Source organism: Neofelis nebulosa, chromosome 5 (genome assembly GCF_028018385.1).
Source record: "Neofelis nebulosa isolate mNeoNeb1 chromosome 5, mNeoNeb1.pri, whole genome shotgun sequence".
NCBI classification, from domain to species: domain Eukaryota; kingdom Metazoa; phylum Chordata; class Mammalia; order Carnivora; family Felidae; genus Neofelis; species Neofelis nebulosa.
In genome coordinates, this window is record NC_080786.1 from 76,175,818 (window position 1) to 76,201,011 (window position 25,194).

The 25,194-nt window shown below is 55.6% G+C and overlaps 2 protein-coding genes across 9 annotated transcripts; one reads left to right on the plus strand and one right to left on the minus strand.

Annotated features, from left to right (window-relative positions):
- The first annotated feature begins 225 nt into the window (after positions 1 to 225).
- Positions 226 to 8,911, plus strand: FAM131A (family with sequence similarity 131 member A). Of its 5 annotated transcripts, XM_058730703.1 has the most exons (8): positions 226 to 430; positions 1,638 to 1,698; positions 2,709 to 2,851; positions 3,267 to 3,313; positions 5,012 to 5,105; positions 5,354 to 5,536; positions 5,736 to 5,852; positions 7,165 to 8,911. In XM_058730703.1, the coding sequence occupies exons 5-8, from the start codon at positions 5,036 to 5,038 to the stop codon at positions 7,638 to 7,640; spliced, it is 846 nt and encodes a 281-aa protein (XP_058586686.1). In that variant the 5' UTR covers positions 226 to 430; positions 1,638 to 1,698; positions 2,709 to 2,851; positions 3,267 to 3,313; positions 5,012 to 5,035; the 3' UTR covers positions 7,641 to 8,911. The 5 variants fall into 5 exon arrangements, with proteins under 5 accessions (XP_058586686.1, XP_058586687.1, XP_058586684.1 ...); XM_058730702.1 differs by lacking the exons at positions 226 to 430; positions 3,267 to 3,313 and adding an exon at positions 901 to 994; XM_058730701.1 differs by lacking the exons at positions 1,638 to 1,698; positions 3,267 to 3,313 and having other exon boundaries at positions 227 to 430.
- Positions 8,823 to 25,163, minus strand: CLCN2 (chloride voltage-gated channel 2). 4 transcript variants are annotated; one of them, XM_058730695.1, is made up of 24 exons: positions 23,440 to 25,151; positions 20,971 to 21,127; positions 20,665 to 20,796; positions 20,160 to 20,288; positions 19,939 to 20,072; positions 19,754 to 19,831; positions 19,592 to 19,670; positions 19,342 to 19,467; positions 19,157 to 19,241; positions 18,963 to 19,064; positions 17,323 to 17,407; positions 17,030 to 17,185; positions 16,596 to 16,665; positions 16,255 to 16,365; positions 15,790 to 16,003; positions 15,345 to 15,478; positions 14,935 to 15,107; positions 14,706 to 14,820; positions 14,417 to 14,490; positions 14,139 to 14,198; positions 13,960 to 13,998; positions 13,683 to 13,787; positions 9,589 to 9,675; positions 8,823 to 9,443 (listed from the first exon to the last, which is right to left on the minus strand). In XM_058730695.1, exons 1-24 carry the CDS (start codon positions 23,509 to 23,511, stop codon positions 9,249 to 9,251), a joined length of 2,712 nt encoding a protein of 903 aa, XP_058586678.1. In that variant the 5' UTR covers positions 23,512 to 25,151; the 3' UTR covers positions 8,823 to 9,248. The 4 variants fall into 4 exon arrangements, with proteins under 4 accessions (XP_058586678.1, XP_058586679.1, XP_058586680.1 ...); XM_058730696.1 differs by lacking the exon at positions 14,139 to 14,198 and having other exon boundaries at positions 23,440 to 25,159; XM_058730697.1 differs by lacking the exon at positions 20,665 to 20,796 and having other exon boundaries at positions 23,440 to 25,158.
- Between the last annotated feature and the right edge of the window lie 31 nt (positions 25,164 to 25,194).

Consider the following 25,194-nt stretch of genomic DNA (forward strand, 5'->3'; position numbering starts at 1 on the left):
AGGATGGGGCTGGATGCAATGACTTTCACCGTCCTCATTCTGTGTACCTGGCAGCCTGGGCCCAGAGTTTTCCCTCCCACCCTTGCCTTTCGGGGTCGCTGCGCAGTAGGGCCTGGGAGGAGGGGACGAGGTGTTTCCGGACTCGGCCCCGGGCCGCCTCTGCGTGGCTGTGACGTGTTTCGCCCCGCCTGCCTTGGGTGGTGACGCGGGTGGCCACGCCCCGTGCTGACGTCACCGGCCCGGTTCCCTCTCCGGGGAGCGGCGGCGGACGCTCGGCTCCCACCCCCTCCCCTCTCTCGGGCTCTCCCCTCCCCGGTGGCGGCCGCGGCCCGACCCTCTGCAAGGCGATGGCCCGAGCCCCGAGCGCGGGCTAGCGTGCCTGGGTTCCCGGCCATGGGCTGTATCGGCTCTCGGAGTCCGGCGGGTCAGGGTAAGAGGCGGAGGCCGGGCACGGGTTGGAGAATCGGGCTGCGGCTGCCCGGTGCGCGGGCCGCGGGTGGGTGGGGGCCTTGAGGAAGGGGCCGGTGTCGGGAGGGGGAGGAGCTTGTACCGGGGAGGCGGGCCTGTTAAGAGGAGGGAGCGGAAAGGAGCGGGGAGGGGGCTAAAGCGACTCGGCTTCGCTCCCACGGCCTGCCTGCTTCTGGGTTTTGCAGGGTAGACTCGTGGTCTTTCCGCCTGGATTCCCACCGCTGAAGGTGGCAGGAGGTGCACAGCCTTGGGAGGGGCAAGTTGTCCATGGCAACTGGCCATCCACGCCCACACACTCGCCGCCCCCCAGCCCACACCTCTCCTCTCACTGTCCTGGGAGTGGCTCTCTGCTGGGAACCTGCCTCTTCTAGCTGCGTCCCAATACCCTTAAGGAGGTAGCCTGCAAAGGCTGTCGAGCACGCCAGCACGGAGTTTTTGTACTCCCCCGTCCAGAGTCGGCTAGTTTATGAAGGAGACTGAGGCCCCATTTGGGGGCACCTGTGAGCACCTGATCACCTCTCACCTCGTAACTACTATTTTAGTTCCTTTTCCCCACTCCCAACAAACACATTATCCTACCTTGTGTAGAGAAAGAGGAGCCAGGAGAGAGGCCATCAGGGCTTTCCACAACTGCTGATCCCTGCTGCTTGGGCCTTGGTTCCCATGGATGGTGGGTGGTGCATGCTGTGGCCTGGCCATAGTCCTATGCATCTGAGGTCCAGCAGCCAACTTAAGTGTCCTGGGTTTCTCCAAGCCCAAAGCCAGGCAGCGTTGTTGTTGTTGTTGTTTTTTTTTTCCATGAAGTTGAAGGCTGGGTTTTGGAATGGGTCCTGGGCTTTCAGGGCAGGTGGTCAGTCATACAGGCCTTAGAGTGGTTGGTACTTGAGATGTTTTGAAGCTAAGACTAGCTGAGATTTGTACTTTCCTTGGTTCCCATGAGGAATTCTGGGATTTGTAGTCCTAAATTAACCTCATGGCTTTTGAAGCTGAGAAGCAGCAGGCTGCTCTGATCCCTCTGGCCCTGCTAAGGCTTGGGGTTCAGGAAGTCATTCCTCCTGTAGTCAGGGGAGAATTTGGCTGACCTTAGGACTGGCTTTGAGAGCCCTGATTAGGTACCAGCTGGGGGCCAGGGATGGCCTGTAACCTTGTGTCTTCCTTCTGGTTGGTAGCATTTCTGGGGACCACCAGCTGGCTGAGGCTCAGGGACAGAGACGGCTACTCCAGCTAAAGGTCAGTTGTGATGTACATTGCCTATTGGCACTGTCTAGGGGATGGGCCTCAGCTCCCTGAGCTTCAGAGAGCTCTGCTGGGCCCCTGGCACTCCCACCTCCTCAAAGCCATGAAGCAGGAGTGTTCTCCTTCTGTGACTAGGCACAGGTTCCAAGTGGGGAGGGGACTGGCTCAGCATCCGGAGCCAAAATAAGAATAGAACTGGGAGCTGAGCCTGGAGCAGTTCTGGGCTTTTGGTTCTCTGCATCAACACAGCCAGCATGCCTATGATTTCTGTGCTGGGCAAAATGTTTCTATGGCAGCGTGAAGGGCCTGGAGGACGATGGACTTGTCAGACGAGTCGCAGAGGTGAGACCAGGGACTGTAGATGTGATCTGGGAGGTAAGGGGAAGCTGAGGAATTGGGTGCTCAGGTGGCAAAAGGAAAATTACTCTGGTTTAGATAGTGGGAACCAGGATGATACAAGAACAACCAGGCTGGGGCCAGACAGGGCATCAGGATAAAAGCCTTAAGGGACTGGGATGAAAGTAAGAAAAAATCATGGGTTTGTCAGAAGAGAAGAGTAAAGAGCTGCATACCAGCTGATGCTGGCGAGAGGAAAGAACCAAGAGAAGGAAGGCAGCAAGGCTGTAAAGGGTCCAAGGTGGTGGTGGGGAGGAGGATGGTGATGGTGGTGGAAGATTGCGGTGTGCTTTCCAAGAGGAATGGGTAGGCCGAGAAACCCAAGATTCAGAATTTATGAAAGTGTAGGTTTCATCCCTAGGGTTCTGACGGTAAAATGTATCCAGAGGAGGAAGGGGGCCAGTGGGCTGCCACAAAGTGGTCCCAGGGGCCTGAAGGTCAGGAATGTGGGATAGGGGCTTTCAGAATTGTGGAGAGCACCAGGTGGTTGCTGATATTGGGAAGGGGAGAGGGAGAGGGATGAGGAAAAATGATATGGCAGCGCGATAAAAATGAGGATTTTGGCACAAGTGAGAGCCCAGGTGAACAGCCTTTCCCCCACCCCTCAGTGGCCTCGGACCCGGCTTGGGCTGTGGAGTGGATCGAACTTCCTCGGGGCCTCTCTCTATCTTCCTTGGGATCTGCTCGGACCCTCCGAGGCTGGAGCCGATCCTCCCGCCCTTCCTCCGTGGACAGCCAGGACTTGCCAGAGGTGCTGGGCCCCTGGTGTTGGTAGGGGGAAGGGGGGCCGCATTCACATGAAGGGGATCTGTATCCCCCACCTCCGCCTCGACAGCCTGCTTCTGGCTCTCTTTTCCTGCGAGCGGAGGCGCTATCCGGCCGGCGGGGCCCGAGGCCGCCCCCGCGCCGGTCTGCTCTGCTCGGCGTGGTGCCAGCGGGCGGGCTTTGCTCGCGCCTTGGGCGCTGACGTCAGCGCATCCCAGGCCGTATCCCGGGAGATCCTGTTGCATGGTGATGGGTTGCCAGGGAGACACACACCTTTTCTCTGGGCCTGGGCCGCAGCTGCGCGCAGCGCAGCGCCGGGCACGGATGGCGGTGGCTGGGGGCAGTGAGGGGAGGGAGGGAGAGCCAGCCAGGAAACACCCAGCAGGTGCTCCTCCCCCCAGGCCTGGCCGGAAGCTAACGGCGCCACCCTGGGGCCCATGTAAGCCAGGTACTGACGGGGGGGAGGGGGGGGTGGTGCGGGCAGAGGGTGGGCCTGAGGTCAAGGGAGGAGGTGGAGTCCCTCTTGTGAGGGGTGGGAGCTAGGCAATGCCAGGGAGGGGTCATGTGCTTCCAACTTCATTCATTCATTGAGGGAAACATTTGACGGGGCTTGCCGAGGAGCACTGAGCCAGGTGTAGGGTGGAGGTAGGAACCTAGGTGAATCAGTCAGGCCCTGCCATCCTGAGATCCCTCAGGAGAGATGGAAGGGCAATGCTGAGGTGGGTGTGGGGGCAGGGAGGGGGGTATCTAAGAAGAGACAGAGAGAAGACTGGACTGGAAATATAATAGGAGGTGACACTTGAGTCAGGCCTTAAATGGTAGGGAGCATTTTGTCAGGCAAGGATGGCGTTCTTAGCCCAGGGGAAAGCCAGGTTCCTTTGCCTGGTGGCAGGAGGGATGCTTGCTGACAGGGAAGGTGAAAGTGGGGTTTTATTGGGCAGAGGAGATCTGTCATGGATTCCAAGGCCTGGAAGGAGGCAGGGGGCTCACAGAGTGGGCTCATTCTGTGCCTTGCTGTGAAACTAGGACTTCATTGGACAGCAGAGGAGCCCAGAAAAGATTTTAAATAGGGACATGTGACCAGTTGCATTCCAGGAAAATTATTTGTTTACATTTATACTTTGCCTCATTCACTCAGCCTGTGTGTTTAGAAAGGTTACTCTGTACCAGGCACTGTGCTAAACACTGGGGTGCAGCAGTGACAAAAGAGACCAAATTCCTTCAAGAGCTAAAGATCAGTGAGGGAGACCAGCGACAAATAAGGAAACACACAAAGTGGGCCATGATTACACACACAGGGTACGTTTATAGAGGATGGTGACTTGTTACAGAAGGAGGATGGAAAACTGGTTGGGTGGCCAGGAAGACCCTTCTGAGGGAATGATGTTTCAGCCAAGACAAAAGATGAGAAGGAGCTAGCCAGCCATGGGGAGGAGGGAGAGGAACACTTACACAACATCCTAGGCTAAGAAAATAGCATGGAATTGGAGGAGCTCATGGGTCTCCAACTATGCTAATCTGGACACGGAGTATTGAGGGCTTGAGGAAGGGAAGGCAGTGGCAGTGGGAGCCGAAAGGATGAGCAAAGCATAGGGGAGAGTTGACGGTCATGCTGAGGCTTGGAGCCAGACTGAATGGGCAAATGTGTGATGCCGAGTAAAGAAGCTGGGGAGCAGGGCCAGATGGGGGAAAAGGTGTTGGGTTTGGTTTGGGTCATGCTGAGTCTGTGGCCCTGGTAGGCTGTAAAAACAGCTGGAGGATTGAGAGGAGATGGTCAAAGAGGAGAGGACCTGGAGGAAGTCCTTGATGCCATAGCTTTCTCCCTTCCTCTTTTTCCTTCTCAAAGGTTCTTGACTTCCCAGATTGCCTCCTTCCCCTTTGGGAGCTGAGAAGGTGGGGCAGGGGTGATAGCTACAGTTCTGCTCCTTTGGGTCCGCCTGGATCTCTGTTGCTCCTTGGGAGCACATAGCTTGCTGGTCCTGGCTTCTTAGCCTCCCTCTTACGTGTCTCAGCAGCCACTGAGTCATATGTGCTGCCCTGGCATCTCTTCCCAGCTCCCATATTCCCTTGACACCTTGGGTGGGTTATGGGCATGCAGGGATGCTGCTGTCAGAGGGGCACTGACTCTCTGATGCTGTCACCCAAGGTGAATGTTGGAGACACAGTCGCGATGCTGCCCAAGTCCCGGAGAGCCCTAACTATCCAGGAGATTGCTGCGCTGGCCAGATCTTCCCTGCATGGTACGCACCTCCTTCCCATACCTTTGGCCACTCTGTCCTTCCTTCTTCCTTTTGCACATACACATTGGGGACTGTATCCTGTGAGCTCTTGCTGGGATCTCCCTTTTCCTCCCCTTCTCAGATGAATCCCAGCTTCCTCCTCCCATCCAAAGGCATATGTGGACCCAAACTACCACCACCCTTCCACTCCCCTCTCAGATGCTCCCTGGCCTGTGCCCTAACCAGGCCTCCCTCTGCCCCACCTGCAGGTATTTCCCAGGTGGTAAAGGACCACGTGACCAAGCCCACCGCTATGGCCCAGGGCCGAGTGGCTCACCTCATTGAATGGAAGGGTTGGAGCAAGCCAAGCGACTCACCTGCTGCCCTGGAATCAGCCTTTTCCTCCTATTCGGACCTCAGCGAGGGTGAACAAGAGGCTCGCTTTGCAGCAGGTGGGGACAGGAAGGGGTCAGCCACACGTTTGTCATAGGGATGCTCCCATTGCCTCAGACCTGATGTGGAGGTTGGAGTCTTTCCATACCCCTCTCTTTCCTCTCCTGTCTCCAAGCTGAGCCCTAGTCTTAATTCTTCCTCTAATGTATTCTGCTAACGAACCTTCTCCGCTAATGAATTCCGTGTCCTCCCCGACAGGAGTGGCCGAGCAGTTTGCCATTGCAGAAGCCAAGCTCCGGGCGTGGTCTTCGGTGGATGGTGAGGATTCCACCGACGAATCCTATGATGAAGACTACCCTGGAGGAACTGACTCAGGTGAGGGGCAGTCCATGCTCGTGCCCCTAGCTGGGGTGGGACTGAATGAGAGGCCTTGTGATTCAGAGGCTTTTGGAAGGGGTGGGGTGCAGACCCTGTCCAGGCAGTCCTTGACATTTCCAGGGGCAAGAGGGCTGTCCACGCTCATGGGGGGGCAGTCAGCACCTGGAAATGGAGTAGTTCCTTTCCCACAGGTGTGGAGCCTTCTCTGCCTGTGCCGTTGGGCCTTGTAGTCCAGAGACCTCACTGATACCTTCTGTGCAACTGTGTCTCTGGGAGGGTCTGCTGTGCCTCACCTTTCCCTCTCAGGGCAGCCTTCTGGCCAGCTGTGGCAGCACAGATGAGCCACAGCAGCATAGCACCTCACAGGGCCATAGCCCCAGACAAACAGGAAGGCGTGCTGGGCCTGGACCGCCCACAGGGCCGTGCTGGCTCATGTTCAGCATCCTCAAATTCCATCTGAGACCTGCCTGTCGGCCTTTCTCTGGGCCAGTGCTTCCAGAGGGGACCCTGCGGGGCTGTGCAGCTGTGCACAGCCCTCCTTTCATCTTCCAATCCCCAGACCACATGGCTGACTTTCTCTGTAGCTTCTAGGCTCATGCCTCACAACACTCCCCCCACCCCTACTTCTTTGCCTTTGAAGATTGCCTCCACCAGCCCCCACCCCTCCAGCTAATTAACAGATTCTCCAAGAGCAATACATTCGAGCAGACTAGCAATACATTAGACTTCTGCTGTGGTCCAGAGGTGACTGATTTGGTTGCCTGAGGCCAAGATGGAGCCCGAAACCATAAATGCTCTCGTTTGATTGAGTTGCAGGCCTGCTTTTTGATCCTTGATGTAATGATAATAACATTTATCCGAGGCCACCACGACCCCACGTAGAACCTTCATGCAAATTCAAAAAAGCACCTCTCTCTCTCTGGTGGGGAGGGTCCCATGCTAGGGCGTGCTGCTTGATGAGCAGAGGGTGGGCTGAACTTCAGTCCACACTCACTGCCTTGGATAGGCTCCCCTCGTGCAATGGACAACTGGCACAACCATGTGTGGTATCCCTGCATTTATTACTTTCTTACTTTGTGCTACATTCTTTTGTTCTCTCAGCAACCCCATAAGTAGGTATATTAGACTCTCCAATTTGCCATTAAGGAAACTGAGGCACCCAGAGATTAAGTGACTTGCGCAGTTACCCAGCTCCTACCCACTCTCCCCATAGCTAGGGGTGCCAAGGGTGGAGTGGGGAGAATGTGGCTTCCAGGTTGGTCAATTGACATGGGGCTAGTAGGGCTTAATTCTTTTTCTCCCCCTGCAGATATGGCTGGGCAGCTGCCCCTGGGGCCCCACCTCCAGGACCTCTTCACTGGCCACCGATTCTCCAGGCCTATGCGCCAGGGCTCTGTGGAGCCTGAGAGCGACTGCTCGCAGACCGTGTCCCCAGAGACCCTGTGCTCTAGTCTGTGCAGCCTGGAGGATGGGTTGCTGGGCTCCCCAGCCCGCCTGGCCTCCCAGCTGCTGGGTGACGAGCTGCTCCTCGCCAAACTGCCCCCCAGCCGGGAAAGTGCCTTCCGTAGCCTGGGCCCATTGGAGGCCCAGGACTCGCTCTACAACTCGTCCCTCATGGAGTCCTGCCTTTCCCCCGCCGAGGAGGAGCCAGCCCCCTGCAAGGACTGCCAGCCTCTCTGCCCGCCACCAGTGGGCAGCTGGGAACGGCAGCGGCAAGCCTCTGATGTAGCTTCTTCTGGGGTGGTGTCCTTAGACACGGATGAGGCAGAGCCAGAGGAACAGTGACCCAAATCATGCCTGGTGGTGGCATGCGTCCCCTGGCTGCTGCTGGGGGCAGAGCCTCTGTGCCCAAGTGCGGGCTGGAGGCCTCCAGCAGAGCTCCAAAGCCTAGAGGGCTCCTGGGAGCACTCACTCCTCCGTTGTGTGTTTTGCATGAAAGTGTTTGGAGAGGAGGCAGGGGCCAGGCTGGGGGCGCATGTCCTGCCCCCACTCCTGGGGTTTGCCGGGGGTTGCCCGGGGCCCCTGGGGCATGGCTACAGCTGTGGCAGACAGTGATGTTCATGTTCTTAAATCAAAAATGCCACATACACATTTCCTCTTTGGATGATGTGAACCCCTAAGGGGGTGGTTGTGACTGGGCCCTGTGGGGTGGAACGGGAGGGAGCCCGGCCCCCTCTCCCCCTTCCCCGTGCCTCTCTCTTTGCTTCTCTCCACCTCTGAGTCCATGTGCAGTGCTTGACAGACTCCTCCCCCATCCCAGGGCGGGCTGGCTCTTACCCTCCTGGAGCCTAGGATTGAGCCGTTTCCCCCAAGGGCCCCTCGCCCAGCTGGGCTCGTGCTGTGCTTTGCCTCTCCATCATCTCTAAATCTTCTTCTATTTCCTAAAGAGGGGTTTTGGTCTGTTCTTTCAGTCGTATTCTCTGGGAGGCACTGGATTGATGAAGGCATGTACCCTCTGCCCTTTTCCTGGCCCCTTGTAGGATGTGTGGGCAGGATCCCAGCGGCTCACAGCCTGCCTGGCTGCCCTATTCACCGAGTTCTTGTCAGAGTGGAGTTGGGAGAAGGGATGGCTCCACTTGCTACGGAGCTGTGACTTCAATGTTCTTCCAGAGAGGGCCACAAGGGGGCCACGTGGGTGGCTGGGCAGTTGTCTGTGGGGGCCTGAGCCAGGCAGGAATTGTGCCAACAAGTGACAGTCATGTGGGAGTGTCTCTCCTTGGGGAGGGAGGAGGGTAGTGCCTTTCTTGGCTGAATGAAAGGCCAAAGCTATAGCACTGCGGGCCTCTGCCCCAGCTAGCGTGTTGATAACTAAGCAGTGGAGGCCTCTGTGGATCCTGTGTCCCACAGACCGTGAGCTCTGGAGTTTTATGGCTGTGGGGGGTTTGGGTGGCTGCAGAATTCCGAGCCTTGTAGGCTTTGGCAGGTAAGAGGGCCCAAGGTAAGAACAAGAGCTGATGGGCACAGGCATTCTATATATAAGTGGCTCATTAGGTGTTTATTTTGTTCTATTTAAGAATTTGTTTTATTAAATTAATATAAAAATCTTTGTAAATCTCTATATACATCTGGTCATTGGAGGTTCCAGTATAAACCCATCTTAGTTCTACCCGTTTCCCCCTCAAAGGGGGAGCAGGGGTCAAGTGACTCCACCCCTGTCCTGCCAGGGGGACGCTGATCTTCCTGCCCATGGAACACTTGCTACAGGTGGGCACTGGGTCAGATTCCAGGTAGGATGAACCAGGAGGAGCTTGGCACCCCAGGACTGGAAGGGAGGCTAGGGCTCCAGCCTTTAGTGCAGGCGCCTCCTTTCCCAAGGCAGACGGGACAGGAGAGCTTCACGGTCTAGACCAACAGCCACAGCCACTGCCATCCTAGGCCACCCACTGAGGGGGTTCATTGGCACTTGTCATCGCTGTCAGAAGGGCTCCCCTCCCGGGGGAGGCCATGATGGGAGCGGGGCCCCCAGAGTGCATGCACCTCTGTGGTCTCTGTGTCACTGCTGCTGGTGGCACTGTCACGGAAGCTGGCCAGGGGCGGCCGGACTTTGACGCCCTGTGCTGTGACAGAGCCCTCGATAGCCTTCCGGAGCTAGAAAGGGTAGAGGGTCAGATGTGTGGACTCTGAGCTCCCTGCTCAGACTCCACCCCAACACTTACCCCAGGTGAACTGGACACAAACAAGCCTGCATGCCTGTTTGGAAGCAGAAATGGTTTGATGGCCATTATCATCTCACCTCCTTTAGGGTGACGATCCCAATGAGTCGGCCAATACTGGTGACATAAGCATGGTCCACTCCCAGTAGTGAGAAGATGGTGTGAGTCTGCAGGGTGGGGAGAAAATACACTGGACATCATGTACACCATCTACAGGCCAGAGGGCCCCAGGACAAGGCCGGGGTGGGGAATAGGAGTGGTGCCATACATAGATGGGGGGTGGGGAAGGGAGGGCCACCAGAGGGAAAAGAATAATGAGGACATTTCTGCAGCCAGGCCTCAGAAACTTGATAGAGGGAATCTTTAGGTTGCTTATTTGATGGAGAAACAGAGGAAGGATTCTTCGATGATGGAGGACAGAACAACTGTTCAAATGTGACATGTAATGATTGGCCGTGCACTGAGCGAGATCTTTCTGAAATTAGTAACTTCAGTACTGTTCTGAGATACCCATTCTACAGGAGAGGCAGTATGAGGCTCAGTGGTGAAGTGACTTTGCAGCTCCAGAAGGAGTTTTCATCCCTCTATAGAAGGATAGTTTTCATCCCTCTACAGCCCCGGTCCTGTGCAGATGTCCAATCAGTCACAGAGGTATCTGGCAGAGAGGTTCCATATCCTTTAGGGGTACTGGCCCTGAATTTTGTGCCTCTCACCCCACTTTAGTAGCTGACACATGCTTCCCATTTGCCTCCAGCAGGCTGGCAGTTAAAATGTCCTTTACCGTGGCTCTGACATTTCAATCATGGCCTGAAGCACTCTACGTCTTGCATACAGTTTGCCTTTTCTGGGGCCCAAGTAGCATCCCAGGTGCTGTTGAGATGTAGCTTGAAGTCCAGGGAAACAACCGTCAACCACAAACTCCCATGTCTTTCTTTCTGGCTTTGGACTCTCCCCTCAACTTTCAAATGTAATCACCAAGGGCTCAGAAATTGTCAACCAGTTCTCCTTGTGTTCTAAGTAGATTTTCTTGGGCCAGATGTCTTGAAAAACACTACTGACACAGCAGTTCCTGGAATTTTTGGCCTATCGCTTATCGCAGTGTTTTCAGTTTACTTGTAAAGTCTCTTGGCTTAATGTTTGAATCAAAATGGGCATTAATAACCCAGCTTTTTGAATACTAGTTACTCAGAACTCATTATAGCCATCTGAAAGCTTCAAAAATATTTTCTTATACAGTTGCTAAATCATTAGAGGGCTTCCAGAGCTTTCCTAACTCTCCATTTAAGGCATGACAGTACTTATAAAGCAGTTAGAAGTTCAGTTTTAGAATAAGCTTCTCTACGTTCCTTCAATACCTTTATCATAACTTGTTGGGGTTAGCAAGTTCTTCCCCATATCTAACTTGAATCCTACATGCTACATGTTACCTTTTAGTTTCCTCATCTGACTTCAAAGGGAAACCTATATTATCAGATTTTCTGTTTTAATAATCCACTAGCTTTGTCTTCTTATGGTTTAATAATCCCTCTATCTTCTCCCAAGGATCCTATTAAAGTGTTCCCCTGGATTTTCTTTTTCTCCACAATCTTAATTAGAATGAGCTTCTGGTGGACTCTATGCCTTTTAGGTTGGCAAACCACTGGTCCCAGGCAGTCACCAAGCCTTGCCGATCTGCTTCCTGAACATCTTGGCCATGCTGATTCCCTCACTATCCTTACCAGGACCAGGCCACAACATCCTCATGGGGTCTGCTTTTGGTCTCCCTTCCCTTCAGCTTGGCTCTGCCATCCTATGAGCTTTCTCAAACTTGAGTTAGAGCCCATACTCCCCAGAATAGCCCACAAGACTCTGCCTACGGCCATCCCAGCTGGTCTCATATTCTGCTAGACACTCTAGCTTCCAGCCTCACATAATCACTCATCTTCTTCTGAAAACACTAATTTCTTGGACACTTCAACCCTTCCCTCAAGTCCCCCGCTGTCTGCCTCTTAGTATAAGCAGTAGTAGAAGTCATTCCTCACATATATTGAACTCTTACTATGGCCAGGCACTGTTCTAAGTATCCCATATCAAGTCCTTTATCCAAAGAAAAACCTATGATGTAGGTACTCTGAGCCCCATTCTACAGATAAGGAAAGCGAAGCACAGAGAGGCTAAGAAATTTGCCAAGGCTACACAGCTAACACATGGCAGACTGAGGATTTAGGTAAAGCCGGGCTGGCTTAGCTTTGGCATCCTAGCCTCCCTTGCCCCTGCTTGTCTGCAGGTGGTTTCAGAATGAATGTGGCAAGTAGCTGGTATGGCTGGCAAGCTCTAGTCTCATAGGTCCCTAAGTAGTCTCCAGTGGATTCCCTCTCCCCATGAATGTTCCCCTCCTGAACTTGACTGGGCTACTACTAATTGATTCTTCAGGCCTACAAGGCCATTTTGAATTCTCATCTTTTATGTTCTTATCACTTCTAGTTCTTTGTACTTTTGTTAGTCGGTTTCTCAAAGGCTTCTTCTCTTCCTCTGATTTTTAAGTTTGTAACAAACACCTACTTTGTTCTTTTTCATTTTAACTTAATTAGACACCAGGGAGCCCATTGGAGGGCCTGTACATCTTGGGCTTGGGAACAGTGAATTGACAGGGAGAGGGACAGCGTGGCCTTCTGAAAGAATCCTGGGATTGTGGCCAGGGAATCTGGGCTCTGGGCCTGGCTCTGCTGTACTGACTCAGGCAAGTCACCTCTTCACTGCCTCAGTCTCCCCATGTATTAAAATGGTTAAATCCCCAGGCTTTTGGGTCAAACCATCTTGGATTCCAGTCTGATTGCGCTGCTTACTAGCTGTGTGACCTTAGGCAACTTGCTTAACTTCTCTGAATTTCAATGTCCTCATCTATAAAAACTGGAATATCACAGTATCCATTTTACAGTCCAATTGTGAGGATTAAATTAAACGTGTGTAGAGCTTAGCAAGTGGCTGGCACATAGTGGACACTATAAAAAATGGCAACACGATAGAAAAGCTTTAGAGTTCTTAGGAAGAAAGGCTTTAAATAAAAACTCAGTGTATTCACAGGTCTATATATATTTTTCTTGCAACTGTACTGTAGTTCCCCAGTCACTTTGATCTGATGTCTTTACCCAAAAGGCTTTTAAGTTCCTTTATTACCTTTTGCTTTTTTTTTTTTTTTTTTTAAATTACCTTTTGCTTTTCCCTTTCTTTGTGCCCTGTCCTTCCTGGCCCAGCCTCTGCTTGTCTGGGATGGCTGGCTCTTAGGCTCAGCTTGCACCTCGGCTAGCTGCTGGAGCTGCAGACCTTGGGAGTATTCCTCCACTGCCTGCATCCCCATGCCTTGGAGGCTTGCACGTTTAAATCTGTCAACAATTTGGCTAAAATGCTCTGCTCGGTTTCTACCCCAGCACCCTGCTGGGTGTGCCTGCACTTCCTGCCTTCGCTTAGAAGCCTGAAGATGCCCAATGAGGCCACTGTCCATGCTGGGGAGGCCCCGAGAAAGTCCTCTACAGAGAGCCCCAGCCCTCCTTGAGTGTCAGCCTCACCCTCCACCAACCTGTCTGCACTCAAGTTTTCTCCCCTTATCTGCAGGCCATTTTGCCCTTCTACTGAGCTATCTTCCTGTGTACCTATCAGTTTTCCTTTGGCCTACATTATTAAGTCAGACTTTCTGGGGTCTGACATTCCAAGCCCCCCACTGGGCGTTTCTCATCTTTGTTTATCTCTTCTCTGCAGTGTCCCTACCCCTACTTGGATATTTGCTAGCTTGTTTATTAGAGTTTCTTATCCTGCCTGTTTTTCACCCATTTTTTTTTCAGTTGTGGGTGTATCAGCCTTGTTGGGTGCTGGCAGTCTCCTGCCTGGCTCTGACCCTGGCCTGGCCCTCTGGCTTCCACCCAGCTCAAACCCTGTCTTTGTTGCTGCTTTGGCCCAGAGTTCCCTGGGGGGCAAGGCTGAGCAGAGGAAAAATAATGCCTGCGGTAGGCAGGAACAGGCTAAGGGGACCTGACTCCCGGCCTCCCATCCTTTAAGGCAATATGTTTGAAACACAGCACAGAGCCCACCCTCTGCTACCCTGTTTCCCCCAACCTGCCTGAGTCCAAACTGTGGGAGGACCTAGATCCCCACCCTGTGCTTCTGAGAGCTCAGGGCAGCCCCTGGCGAATGACCCTACCTTGTGCAAAGAGGTCCGCTCCACCAGCTGGAAGGGGGCAGGGTCAATTTTGCAGTCGCTGAAGTTGACAGGTTCATCTAGTTGCTGTTCCTCCCACTCCAGAATCTGAGAGGATGAGACAGAGGATTAGGGGGAAGGTGCCAATAGCTGCTCTCACCTTCCTGAAAGCTGGCTCCCCCTTTTCCCACCCAATGGTCCCTCCCATGGGGACAGCAGCCAAGATGATGACTGAACACTCCCAGGAAGAAACAGGGTCCAGAGTCCAGTCACACCTTACCTCCTCAGGGGTCATCTCGCCTTCCAAGTCTGAGTCACTCTAGGAGAGAGGGACAGAGGTTGGTAGCTAGTGGCTGGGGGGAGGTGGGTGTACCCCCTGGCTTGGGGAGGCTTATCCCGCTAGCCCACAGCCCTCCCTGTCCAGTGCTCCTGAGCTGCAGGAAGAAAGTGAACACTTACCGCCAGGGAGATTCGGACCCGCTTCAGCTTGCGCTTGTCACATGATTCGGACTTCTCCAACTTTGTTAGAGCCAGAGAGAAGAGTTGATATTACAGGGAGGGAGGTGAGGGTTAAGTGGTGGAGCTGAGAGGAAGAGCACACAGGAGGGACAGAGCTGACATCTAGGAGGGCAGAAGAGCAGGGACAATGGAGGCAGGCTCTGTAGGGTTAATGGAGGGGTGGTCTCAGTGTCAGAGAGAGAGCTGGAAAGAAAGAGACAGAGACTCTGACTACTCACCTCTGAAGCAGCCTCGGGGGGTGGACTGCCACAGAAGAGGCTCCTGAGGGCGATGCCTGCCTGCTCCATGTTCCCTGTGTTCCCAAACACAAGGCCCCGGGGGCAATGTCATCTTTGAGGGCGAGGACCAGGAGAGGTGAGGAGGGCAAGAGGAGAGGTGTCCTGGTTCTACCCCTGGCCCATCTGGGCAGCCTCTTAGCTGGGATGTGCTCAAGCAAAAAGGTTGGGTAGGGCTCCCACTGGATCTCAGGGGCCGTACTCTGGCTCTGCCAGTGGGAGAGAGGCCCACCTGTGGGACTCTCCCCGAGGTTCATGGTGTTGCTGGGCCCCCTCTTGAGAGCAGGCTTCAGGGGCTTGTGAGTCTCCCCCCGGGCTGCAGGGAAACCTGAGTCCTCTGTGTTCACCTGCAGAGGCAGGAAGGGGCTGGTGAGGCTATGGCCCCAGATCACTTCTGTATTGCCCTCCCAGTCTACATGACATTTGGGAAGATTGTGCAGTTGTGGGGTTCCCCTGCTCACCTGGAAGCGGACGGAGGTCTCAGGGCTAGGGGGACTCTCCTGATCGGACGGTGGAGAGGTCTGGGCATTTCGATGCTCCTGCATGTACTGCCGTCGGCGGGCTGGGCTCAGCTGCGCCCCCAGCAATGCCACCACCTGTGAGCGCTCAATGGAGCCCAGGAGGATCATGGACTCTGGGTAGAGCAGGTGGGAGGACTCAGGAGCTGGGGGTGAGGCCCTCCTACTCACCCCCTGGCCTTCTTTCACACCCAGAGTGGGGTCTTGGACACAGACCACACACCAGAGGGCACCCCTGGCTGGCAAATGCTGGCCCAACCAAGGAGACTGGTTCTGAGCTCCTGTTCCCTCCCTCTTCCTGAGCAGCAACCCTGGGAGATGCCCCTAGCACCAGAGATCCCTCCTGGTCTCACCAGGGGATTCCACTAGGGCCAACATGCGGCCCTTGGTCCTGTGCAGTGCTAATCGAAGGTCCCGGAAGGTGCAGCTGAGGGCCACGTGGGGAACATCCCGCACCATGATGTCCTCCACTCGCATCCGGTACTGCCTGAGGGTAGAGAAAGGCACTTATTTTGTGATCATGATGGGGAAGGGATCCCAGAGCACTACCATCAGGGCCATAAGAAGGCCCCAGAGCCCATGGGGACAAGGGCTAAGAGACAAGGAGTATTTCTGCCTTCATTTGATCAGGTGGGGCTAGCTGCGGCTTCCCCAGGATGTGGACAGGGCAGCTCTGGCCAGGAGAGAGCAAGGTGGCTGGTCTCCCAGCTTCACTGTCTGAGGACTTTGCTGGAGGTGGGTCTGAGGGGGTCCTTCTGACCCTCACCCGCACCCCCCTTGTCGCCCAGCCCTCCATACTGGTGGCGGCCCCAGCCCAGTTCAGGCAAATAGGGCAGTTTCTTGATCCGGATGATGCTGTCATAAAGTGAGGGCTGTAGGCTCTGGGCAACGGCGTTGGCCAGGATGACGGCAATCATGACGGGTAGGATGTGGGCAATCTGGCCTGTGAGCTCGAACACGATCACAGCCGTGGACACTGTGTGTGTCACTGCTCCTGCCAGTGCAGCTGCCCCTGGAGGTAGCCATCTTCAGTCACCTCAGGGTGCTCAGGTCCCAGATGACCCTCCCCATCCAGGGATGGTCCTCTGGGGGCCTTTCAGGTCGCCCAGTACACTACCGGGGACCTGCCAGGCCGCCCAGTACACTACTGGGGACTGGCTTCTGCATCTGAGCGAAGCCGGGTTCCTGCCGGCAGGGGGCACCAGAACCTCAGACCCTGTGGCCAGGGGTCTTGGGAGACAGATGGGGACCTGGAGCACTTACCCACCACTGCATAGCCACCAGGCACAATCCGGTAGGTGCTGCCGTCAGTGTGAATCCCATCTGGAAACCAGGCAGCCATGCTTTCTCCCACCAGACGCCCAAATGCTGCTCCTTCAGGGAGGGGGGTGGGAAGAGAAACAGGTAGTGGAGGGGGAGGGTGGGGGCACTAGGAAGAGAGAGGGTCAGAAGGTGGGGGAGGGGCCAGTGGGTCATTCAGTACAGGGGACAGTCAGGGGGTGGGGTTGGGGCTGAGGCTGGACCAAAACCCACTCCCAGGCAGAGAGGGGACGGCGAGTGGGTGGGAAGGTTGAGGCTAGGAGAACAGGCAGCTGAAGACTCACCAATGACAAAGACTGGCATGAAGGCCCCACAGGGCACTGGGATGGTGGTGGCCAGTGCAGACATCCAGAACTGCAGGCAGGAGGTGGTTCAAACAGGTAGAAGCACTGCCAGGCCCCAGGCAGCCCTCAGCTTCACCCTGAGGCGTCTACCTTCCTTATCAGTCAGGCACAAGTTCCCAGCTATCCCAGAATCCCCCAGGATCAAAGAAAGGAGGACTCCAGAACCAGATGGCTTGGGTTCAAATCTTACTCTGCGGTCTAGCTCTGGGACAATTATGTAACCTCTTTGTGCCTTGACTTCCCATCTTTAAAAAAGGGCTACTGACACTACCTTTCTCATAGTGTTGTGAGACTTAAAAGGAAAGTGCTTAGAACAATGTCTGGCACCTAGGAAGCCCAGGTTGGCATTAGCTGTACACATGTAAGAGCCCTACCTTCATGAGAATGAAGATGACCAGGGTGAGGAAGACGTTGGCACGTGGTGGGCTCCAGGCCTGTGAGGTTCCCGGTGGCTCTAGCTCCTCTACCAGACCCTGGCGGACCCACGTCCGGTTGTCAAACAGGGTGACCAGAGTCTCTTTCTGTGAGAGCTGTAGGTGAACACGGTGCCTCAGTCTGGGGAACAGCCAGGATGAAGGGAAGGGGCCCAAAGGAGAGCAGAGACTGTTGGCTTTAGAGGGGATATATCCCAAGGGAAAGCACAAGTGTCTGTTCTGCCTGGAGTTACCTGTCCGGCCATGAACTGTCCAAACCCAGGGGGGAAGGTCAGAGTGGAGATGAGCAGTGTCACCAGAGCTGGGAAGAGCAGGCGCCTAGAGATATAGGTTTCACAGCATCAAACATGGGTGGTGTACCTACTACAGACTGGTTAACAGTCTGGGTGCCCTCACATACCTCAGGGCTGAGGTCGCAGCAGAGCCTCGTGCTTACATAAAAGCACACAGTTCTGAGAGAAGGTCCCTTTTGCTGTTCGTGATATGATGGACCCAAGGGTGATGGCTGTCTGGGGTTATTATAAGCCCAAATGCCTTTCTGTTGGCCCTCGATTCCCCAAGTAGGTAGCAGAAATCCAACCCATTCCAGCCCTCTCTTGGACACTTCTGAGCTGTGACTCCTCTCTATGCTCTCAGAGGCCCAGCCAAAGGGGACACTGTGTGACAGTATGGAGAAGTTTATGCCTTTGTTTCTCTCTGGTGACTTAGAGTGAAGGTCAGTATTGGGAAAAGCTACGGTCACTCATGAAGTTGACCAAAGGTGCCAGAGGGAACAGGTTTAGTGGGCTGCCCTTTCTCTGAAAGACGTCAGTCCCAAAAGTCCCGTCTCGGGCCTTCCTGCTCCCAATCCTCAAGTTCACAAATGAGAGAGTTAAGCTCTGGAGATTAAAAAATCTCACCCATTTCCATGCTTCAACGGGGGTGGGGGGTGGGGGTGGTGGTGGAACTAAGGCTCAAACACTCTCCAGGGAGCAGTGCCATCTGTCCAGGCCAAGGGCCTAAGGAAGCCTTAGGGTTTTTGTTGTTGTTTTTGTTGTTGTTTAATGTTTATTTTTTTTGAGAGAGAGTGTGACCGGAAAGGGTAGAGAGAGATGGAGACACAGAATCTGAAGCAGGCTCCAGGCTCTGAGTTGTCAGCATAGAGTCCAACGCGAGGCTCAAATTCACGAGCTGTGAGATCATGACCTGAGCCGAAATCAGACGCTTAACTGACTGAGCCACCCAGGTGTCCCAGAAGCCTTAGTCTTTTCAAAAAAAAAAAAAAAAAAAAAAAAAAAAATATATATATATACATATATATATATATATATATATATATATATATATATATATATATTTAAATATTTATTTATCTGTTTGTTTATTTTTAAGAGACAGGGCACGAGTAAGTGAGGGGCAGAGAGAGAGAGGGAGAGAGAGTGTGGAGCCCGGAGTGGGGCTTGAGCTCATCTGATGCGGGACTCGAACTCAAGAACCATGAGATCGTGACCTGAGCTGAAGTAGGATTCTTAACTGACTGAGCCACCCAGGTGCCCCTTTAAATTTTATTTCTAAATACTCCCTACACTCAGTGTGGGGCTCAAACTTACAACCCCAAGATCAAGAGTCACATGCTCTCCCGACTGAGCTAGCCAGGTACCCCATGGAAGTCTTAATCTTTGATGTGACGTGCCTTGACTAAAAATTCAAAAGTGCCAATTTTGAGGTAATTCATATAAAAGCCAAAATGTTCAATCATTCCAGAAAACACCATTGGCTGATTTTCTCAATGAAGTGCTATCTTTAACTGGGCTACTCTTTGCCACAGTAGGGTGGCCCTCTCACCCTACTGTGACCATCGCACAACTCAGAGAGGAGCCCAGGTCCAACTCACTTCTTCATGAGGAAGCGGTTGATGGTTTTCTGCTTCCGCATCACCTGGACAATCTTCCGGTTCAGGTAGACAAAGAGCGCTCCCCCAAAGCCACTAGCAATACTAGAGAGGGGAGAAGTACCAGGGTGAAAGGGGGTCTTCCCTCTTCTACCTCCTCCTCTCCGATGCACCCCAGCTCCCTGAGCTCCCCTCACCCAATGACAGCAAAGGCCGGCAGCTCCTGGAGGTCAAAGGGGAAGTCAAGCCGGAATCGGGTTTTGAAGAGAGCTGTAATGGTCTCTGAAAGGAAAGCAGAGTAGCAGAGGGAGGCAGGTGTAGTGTTGAGGGCCCTCACCTGAGCCACCTCAGGGGTTCTTCTCGTCCCCCAGGTCTCCCCCACCTTCATCACGGTTCCAGACCGCCAGGACCCGGAAGATGAAGGCACTGAAGGTGGCAGCAAAGAAGCCTCGCCAGTAGTTCCGCACAGCGAAGAAGGTGGAGGTGACCTCAATGCTGAATAGGACACCTGTGAGGGGGCAAAGCAGAGTGCCACATGAGGCCTGGGCCCTGCCTGAGGACTCAGACCCAGATGAGAGGGGCAAAGGAGGTGAGGCCAAGGGCAGGGCTGAGGGGCTGGACTGACCGCCTACCTCCAATAGGTGCTGCAAAGCAGCAGCCTACTCCCACGGCACAGGCAGCAGCCAGCATCTCTGTGTTCCGGGATTCATTCTGGCAAGAGTGGTGGAAATGGGTGTCAGCGTGGCCTCAGCAGCCTCCCCTCCCCCTCTGCTTTCCCCCAGGGTCTCCCTTACCTCATAGATGCCCCCAAAGAGGGAGAGGAACTTGCTGAGCAGGGCAGCACACATGCTGGCGATATGCACAAAAGGGCCCTGGGGGTGTGGGAGCAAATGGTGAGTGGGGAAGGGGCACACCTTGACCTTGGCCTATCTTCTTCCCCCACTGGGACAGACTCCTTCTATCCCCAATCTGGAGTTACCTCTTTGCCAAGGGGCATCCCGCTGCCCAGGGCACAGGTCAGCCCAATGACCTTAGCTACAAAGGTCTTCAGGGTGAGGTATTCCTTCAGCACCACTCCTCGCAAGATGGTCTTCATCTCAGGGATGCCAGACCCTGGAGAAGTTATGGTCCCAGGAGAGTCATTTGATGTGCCCGTTTCAGGAGGTCCCATCACTGCCTTCCCCTTCTTTCTTACTGTACCGACAGCCTGAGGAGCCAGGATCTGTGTGAATCCAGCTGAGAAAGTGATGAGAACGATGGGGTAGGTGACCCAGGCCAGGTACTGGAGCAAGAGGCTAGTGTTCAAGCCTCGGGACATCCACTGTTGAGCTGTGGGGAGAAGATGAGCTGCTGGACCCTAGATGCACACACCCAGTCCCCACCTAGCCACTGGGACACACTGATATGACAAGCTGTCCCAGGGAGAATCGATCCATCACAGACAGCCTGGGCATGAGGGGTAGGGAGGCGGCCTTACAGGGCATTCATTGGGACAAAGATCACAACAGGGAAGAGGGGCAGTTCGAGAAGGGAGGCAAGAAGTTGTGGCCTATGGGAGTGGCAGTCATTATGCCTGAAGAGGAGGCAGTCAGGCTGGCTGGGGAAAGTGGTCAGTGGCCAAGTAGCCAAGATGCTTGGACAAGTGTGGCATGGAGAGAGCAGGTTGGTTCTTCCCAGCCTTCCCCTTGCCAGCCCTTGTCCTTACCCTGCAGACAGGCAGCGATGGCATAGTCCATGGCCCAGCTGACCAGAGCCATGAGGAGCCCCAGCAGGACCAGGAAGATCCAGTCTTCACCAACCCTGGACACTAGGAACTTATGGCAGCGTACGGAACAGACTGGGAGCAGGGAAGGGAAGAATGGAGCGGGGAGGGGGGGAGGCTAGCACCAAAGTATTCCCACCTCTGCCCCCCAACCCTCAACCTCCCAATGGGTAGCTCTAATGGCCTCTGTCCCCCTTAGCACAGCACAGCACAGCACAGCCAGGTCTCCTGCCCCAACCCAGGTCTCACTGCGGCATCGGGCGCAACGGCTCTGTCCATATTCCAGGAGCTCTGGGGGAGCCCGAGGGGAAGGTGGACCCCTCCAGGTCTCGGGCCCTCCCAGGCGAATCCGAGCAGCTTCCTCTTTGGCAAAGGCCCCAAGGTCCTGAGTATACCGGCCATACATCTGAGGAACAGGGAATATGGGGACATTAGCAGATGTGCACTGAGTGGGGACCCCTGCATCAATTCCCCTTCTCCCAGACTCTATATTATATGCCCCTTCTTGAACCCACAGTTTCCACTTTGGCTTGGGGTGTGGAAACAATGCACATTACAGACCGTGGGGGCTGTCCTGGCCAGAGTAATGGGGACAGCCAAGGTACAGGGCACAACACTGGGGGTGGCAGAATAATCGTCGTCTTCTCACAGGCCTGCCCAGGGAGCACGGAGGAGGAGGAGTGGGAGGGAAGGCCCCAGAGGAGGAAAAGATGGAAAAACCTAAGGCAGTCTGAATGTGGGAGGAAGGAAGGTCAGAGAATAAGGGATGGTCAAGGACGGAAGGGTAACAATGAGGGCCTCATGGAGCTGGGGGCAGCTGAGTTGGGCCTAAGAGCAGGCGGGGCCTCAATCCTTATCACGTTCCCGCTTGGCCTCTAGCCTGTGACCAACTCAGCTGCACCCTTCCCATCCACCGTAATCCCCTTGTCCCCATTCTCCACCCCTAACCACCTCCCCCCCCCCCCCCCCCCAGCCTGCCAGCCCAGCTGGGAGTAGAAAGTCTCTGGGTGGGTGGAGAATGCTGGTGGCTTCAGTCCCACTCTGGAGCTGCCCTGAGTCCAGTGGTGGGTTGGGGCCGGCAGAAGCTGATGGCTGGGCTGTGACTGGGGATGTTGGGGTGCTGGGACGGGAGAGTGAGAGTCGCTGAGCCTCAGCTAGACCTGCCAAGCTGGGCGTGTGTTGGGGGGTGGGGAGGAGTAGATTCCGGCTGCCACCCGCAGAGCTTCGGGACACAAAGGGCTCCTGTTGGGGCTGGGGTTGGTGGTGGGGGGGGGAGGGAGGGAAAGATAGAGACAGAGCAAGAGAGTGATAGAGAATGAGGAAAGGGAGGAGAGGGAAAGGGAAAGAGGAGAGAAACAGGAGAAAGGGAAAAAGAGAAGCCAGGGGAAAGGCAGAGAAGAGAAAGGAGAAGAGAGGGGAAGAAGGAAGGAGGAAAAGAGAGAAAGAAAGTAGAGTACAAAGAGGCAGACACAGTGTAGGAGGGGGAGGTGAGTGTGTGTGAGAAAGACAAAGGGATTAGAAGGAGAAGGGGGAGAGGCTGGAGCAGAGAGTGTTCGGGAGACAGCATGACCCTGAGGATTCGTTCCAGAGATAGAGACCAGGCAAAGGAGGTGGAGATGTGGCTGGTGCAACAGATAGACACCATTTCAGAGGTCAGGTGCCTGGCTTCTTTGACCAAAGCCCCATTCTCAGCCAGGACAGATTGACAGACACCTCCCCCACAATGCGAAGGCTTGCCCCTCTCCCCTGGCTCCACCCCCACCCCTGCCACCTCTCCCTGTCATCCTGTTTCATCCAGTCTCTCTCTTATAACAGGGCACCTCCCAGCCCCAGCTACAACCCAGGACCCCTCCTCCTGGAGAGGCTCCCTCCCAGCCTCCTTCCAGAGCAAATTCCAACCCAAGCTGGTAAAAAGGAGCCACCGGCCCACTCCCTTCCCTAGAGTTTGGGTCCTCCGCCTAGTGACACAAGAAGGGGCAAAAGGCTTCTCAAACGCTAAGTTGCAATGGTAGCCATGAGTCAGCTCACAGCCCCAGGACCCCTGCTTTTAATGAGGTCAAGGGACACCCCTGAAGTGGGTGGGGGCTGGATACCCAGTCAGCATGGACAAAGGTCCCAATTCCCACACCCATTCTCGCTTGACCCATCCTCCCTAAAGCTCCTGTACCAAGAGTGTGGGGCGGTGTACAGGAAAAGCTCTTTCCCCCCAGAGAATCCCCTGAGGGCTTCTTGCCAATGCTGGGTTGCCAGTCCCCCAGGGGTAAGGGCTGGGGGCTAGGTTTGGGTCTGAGCCATCTTTCCGCACAGTCTTGTTTCTAATTCTAGTACAGTGCCACACACTTAGTGGGGATAGAGGGAATGTCTTGGATGGTGGAGATAGGAGGGTAGAGAGAAAAAGTTCAAGGGTGTGAGTAGTGCTGGGGAGGGATAGTGGGGTGCTGAGACTTCAGTCCAGGAGGAGCAGAGAAAACGTGTGTGTGTGGGGGTGGTAAAGAGAAGGACACCTGGGACAAGCACCTGATGTCCTTGTCCTCTGCAGCCCTCTCCCCAACCCCCCCCCCCCCAAGCTCTCCAGCCTCTCAGGCCCTCGAGCCTCAGTTTCTCCAGCTCACTTCTGGGGCGGGCTTAGGGTAGGCCCCCGGGCCTCGCGCTTCCAAGGAGAACCCAGAGCAGCGGTACCGGAGTGCACTCCTGAGGGTTCCGCTCGGCTTCACTTACCAGGGTCTGCTCGTACTGCAGCGCCCGCGGCTCCATCCCTTCCGCCACTGTCGCGGCCGACGCGGCCGCCATCTCCGCCCACAGTCCTCTGGCCTCCCGGTGCGGCTCGGGCTCGGGCCCGGACTCGGCTCCCGGCCGGCAGAGCCCGCGCCGGCACCCGTCCCGTTCCCGCCGCCCGGGCGGCCGAGTGCAGAGTGCGGCGGGCCCCGTGCAGGCGCTTCGGGCTCAACCTCCAGCTCGCGTCCCCTCCTCGGCGGGCGGGCCGAGGGCGGTGCCCTCTTGTGCTGCTCCGCCCGCCGGGCCATCCACAGGGGCCGGCCCAGCCGGGCGGGGGTCTGCGTTGAGGCCGCCTCCGAGGCTCCGGGGAGGCGGCAGGGGGCGCTTGGAACGTGCTAACCTGCGCTCCCTCTGCGCAAAGGCCAGGAACTGAGAGGGGCAATTGGGGCCAAGCGGGGGCGGGTCCGCTGGCACGTGGAAGGGCCGGGCCAGGCCCGCGGCGCCCAGTGACGGAGCAGGAGGAGCCGGAGACGTTGGGGCTCAGCAGGGCCTGGGGCCGGGGTCTGCTGAACCGTTTAATCAGATTCTTTGCGCTCAATCTCTCAGGAGTGGCGCCCTCTCTTGCTTCTCCGGAGGGGCCAGACGGGCCTGGCAAGGCCCTTCTGCTCCGTCGAGGGTGAGAAGCAAAGCTGAAGGGACTCGTTGGGAGACGCTAGGCCCAGAAGGCGGGCGTGAGGGGGGGATGCTCGGAACTGAGACTCTCGATCTCTTTCATCCTCTTTCCTCCTCCTTCCCTTACCTGCTGGTCCTCTTGGGAGTCTCACCTGGAGTAACCCGGCCTGTGGGGTGCACCAGGGTGGAGGTGGGGAGGGAAGGTGAAGGGCTGAGGCCGGAGGGAAGAGATGTCTAGGTGCCGGGAGGCCGCTCCTGGGAGGAGGGTGTGGGCGTACAGAGGTCGCTTTTCCTTGGCAGGTCCCAAGGAGAAACTCGAGTAGCTACTGACTTCTCGCCACCATGGGGAACAGCCTGCTGGGGATCTGCATTCTCTACCAGGGTCTAAAGAAGGATAGAGCAGAGGGTGGGGTGAGCACAGAGTGGATGGGCAGTGTAAGAGATTGTGTCAGGGGAGAGGCTCGGGCCCAGGAAACAGGCAGTGTGCGGGAGAAGGCAGGATCAGGATGAGGGGGCATGTGGGAGGCACAGGCGGTGCCCAGGAGGGAGGACGGTGCCCAGGAAGGGGGCAGTGTGAGAGGAAGGGGCAGTATAAGGGAGGAGCTGGTATTCGTGGGAGAGGATAGCGCCAGGATGAAGGGGCATGCAGATCAGCGTCTGGAGGGAGAAGGCAGTGGTGGGGCAACAGGTAGTACCAAGCGGAAGGGGCAGTGCTCAGGAGGAGAGCAGTGTGATGAGGTTAATGCCAGGCTGAAGAGATCCTGTGGAAGAGAGTAAGTCCAGGGGAAGAGGGCAGTGGTAGGGAGGGTGCGGTACCAGTGGAGGGGACAAGTGCAGGCTTTCCTTTTCCCCATAGTGACATCATGGCAAATTCCCAAACTGGACAAACTCGGCTCAGGTGACATCCAGCAGGGCCAAGTCAGCCGGGGCGGGCTGGGGGACCTCGGTGCCAGCTGGAGGGACTGAGCCCCGCGCTCTGCAGGGTCAGCGCGCTGGGGGCGGGGTTCTGTTCCTCCTGCCCTCCGCGAGGACTGTGCCCTCGGCGGGCACGCGGACCAGCAGGATAGGGCTAGGGCCGGGGTTCTC

Excerpts from the sequence above, each read along its gene's own strand:
- FAM131A (XM_058730700.1), top strand. The coding sequence starts at position 1,959 with ATGCCTATGATTTCTGTGCTGGGCAAAATGTTTCTATGGCAGCGTGAA. Across the intron at positions 5,106-5,353 it reads GGCCAGATCTTCCCTGCATG|GTATTTCCCAGGTGGTAAAG; the intron begins GTACGCACCTCC and ends CCCCACCTGCAG. Across the intron at positions 5,853-7,164 it reads CCCTGGAGGAACTGACTCAG|ATATGGCTGGGCAGCTGCCC; the intron begins GTGAGGGGCAGT and ends CTCCCCCTGCAG.
- CLCN2 (XM_058730695.1), bottom strand. The coding sequence starts at position 23,511 with ATGGCGGCCGCGTCGGCCGCGACAGTGGCGGAAGGGATGGAGCCGCGG. Across the intron at positions 16,366-16,595 it reads CATGCCAGTCTTTGTCATTG|GAGCAGCATTTGGGCGTCTG; the intron begins GTGAGTCTTCAG and ends CCCTCCCTGAAG. Across the intron at positions 9,444-9,588 it reads GGATCGTCACCCTAAAGGAG|CTCCGGAAGGCTATCGAGGG; the intron begins GTGAGATGATAA and ends TACCCTTTCTAG.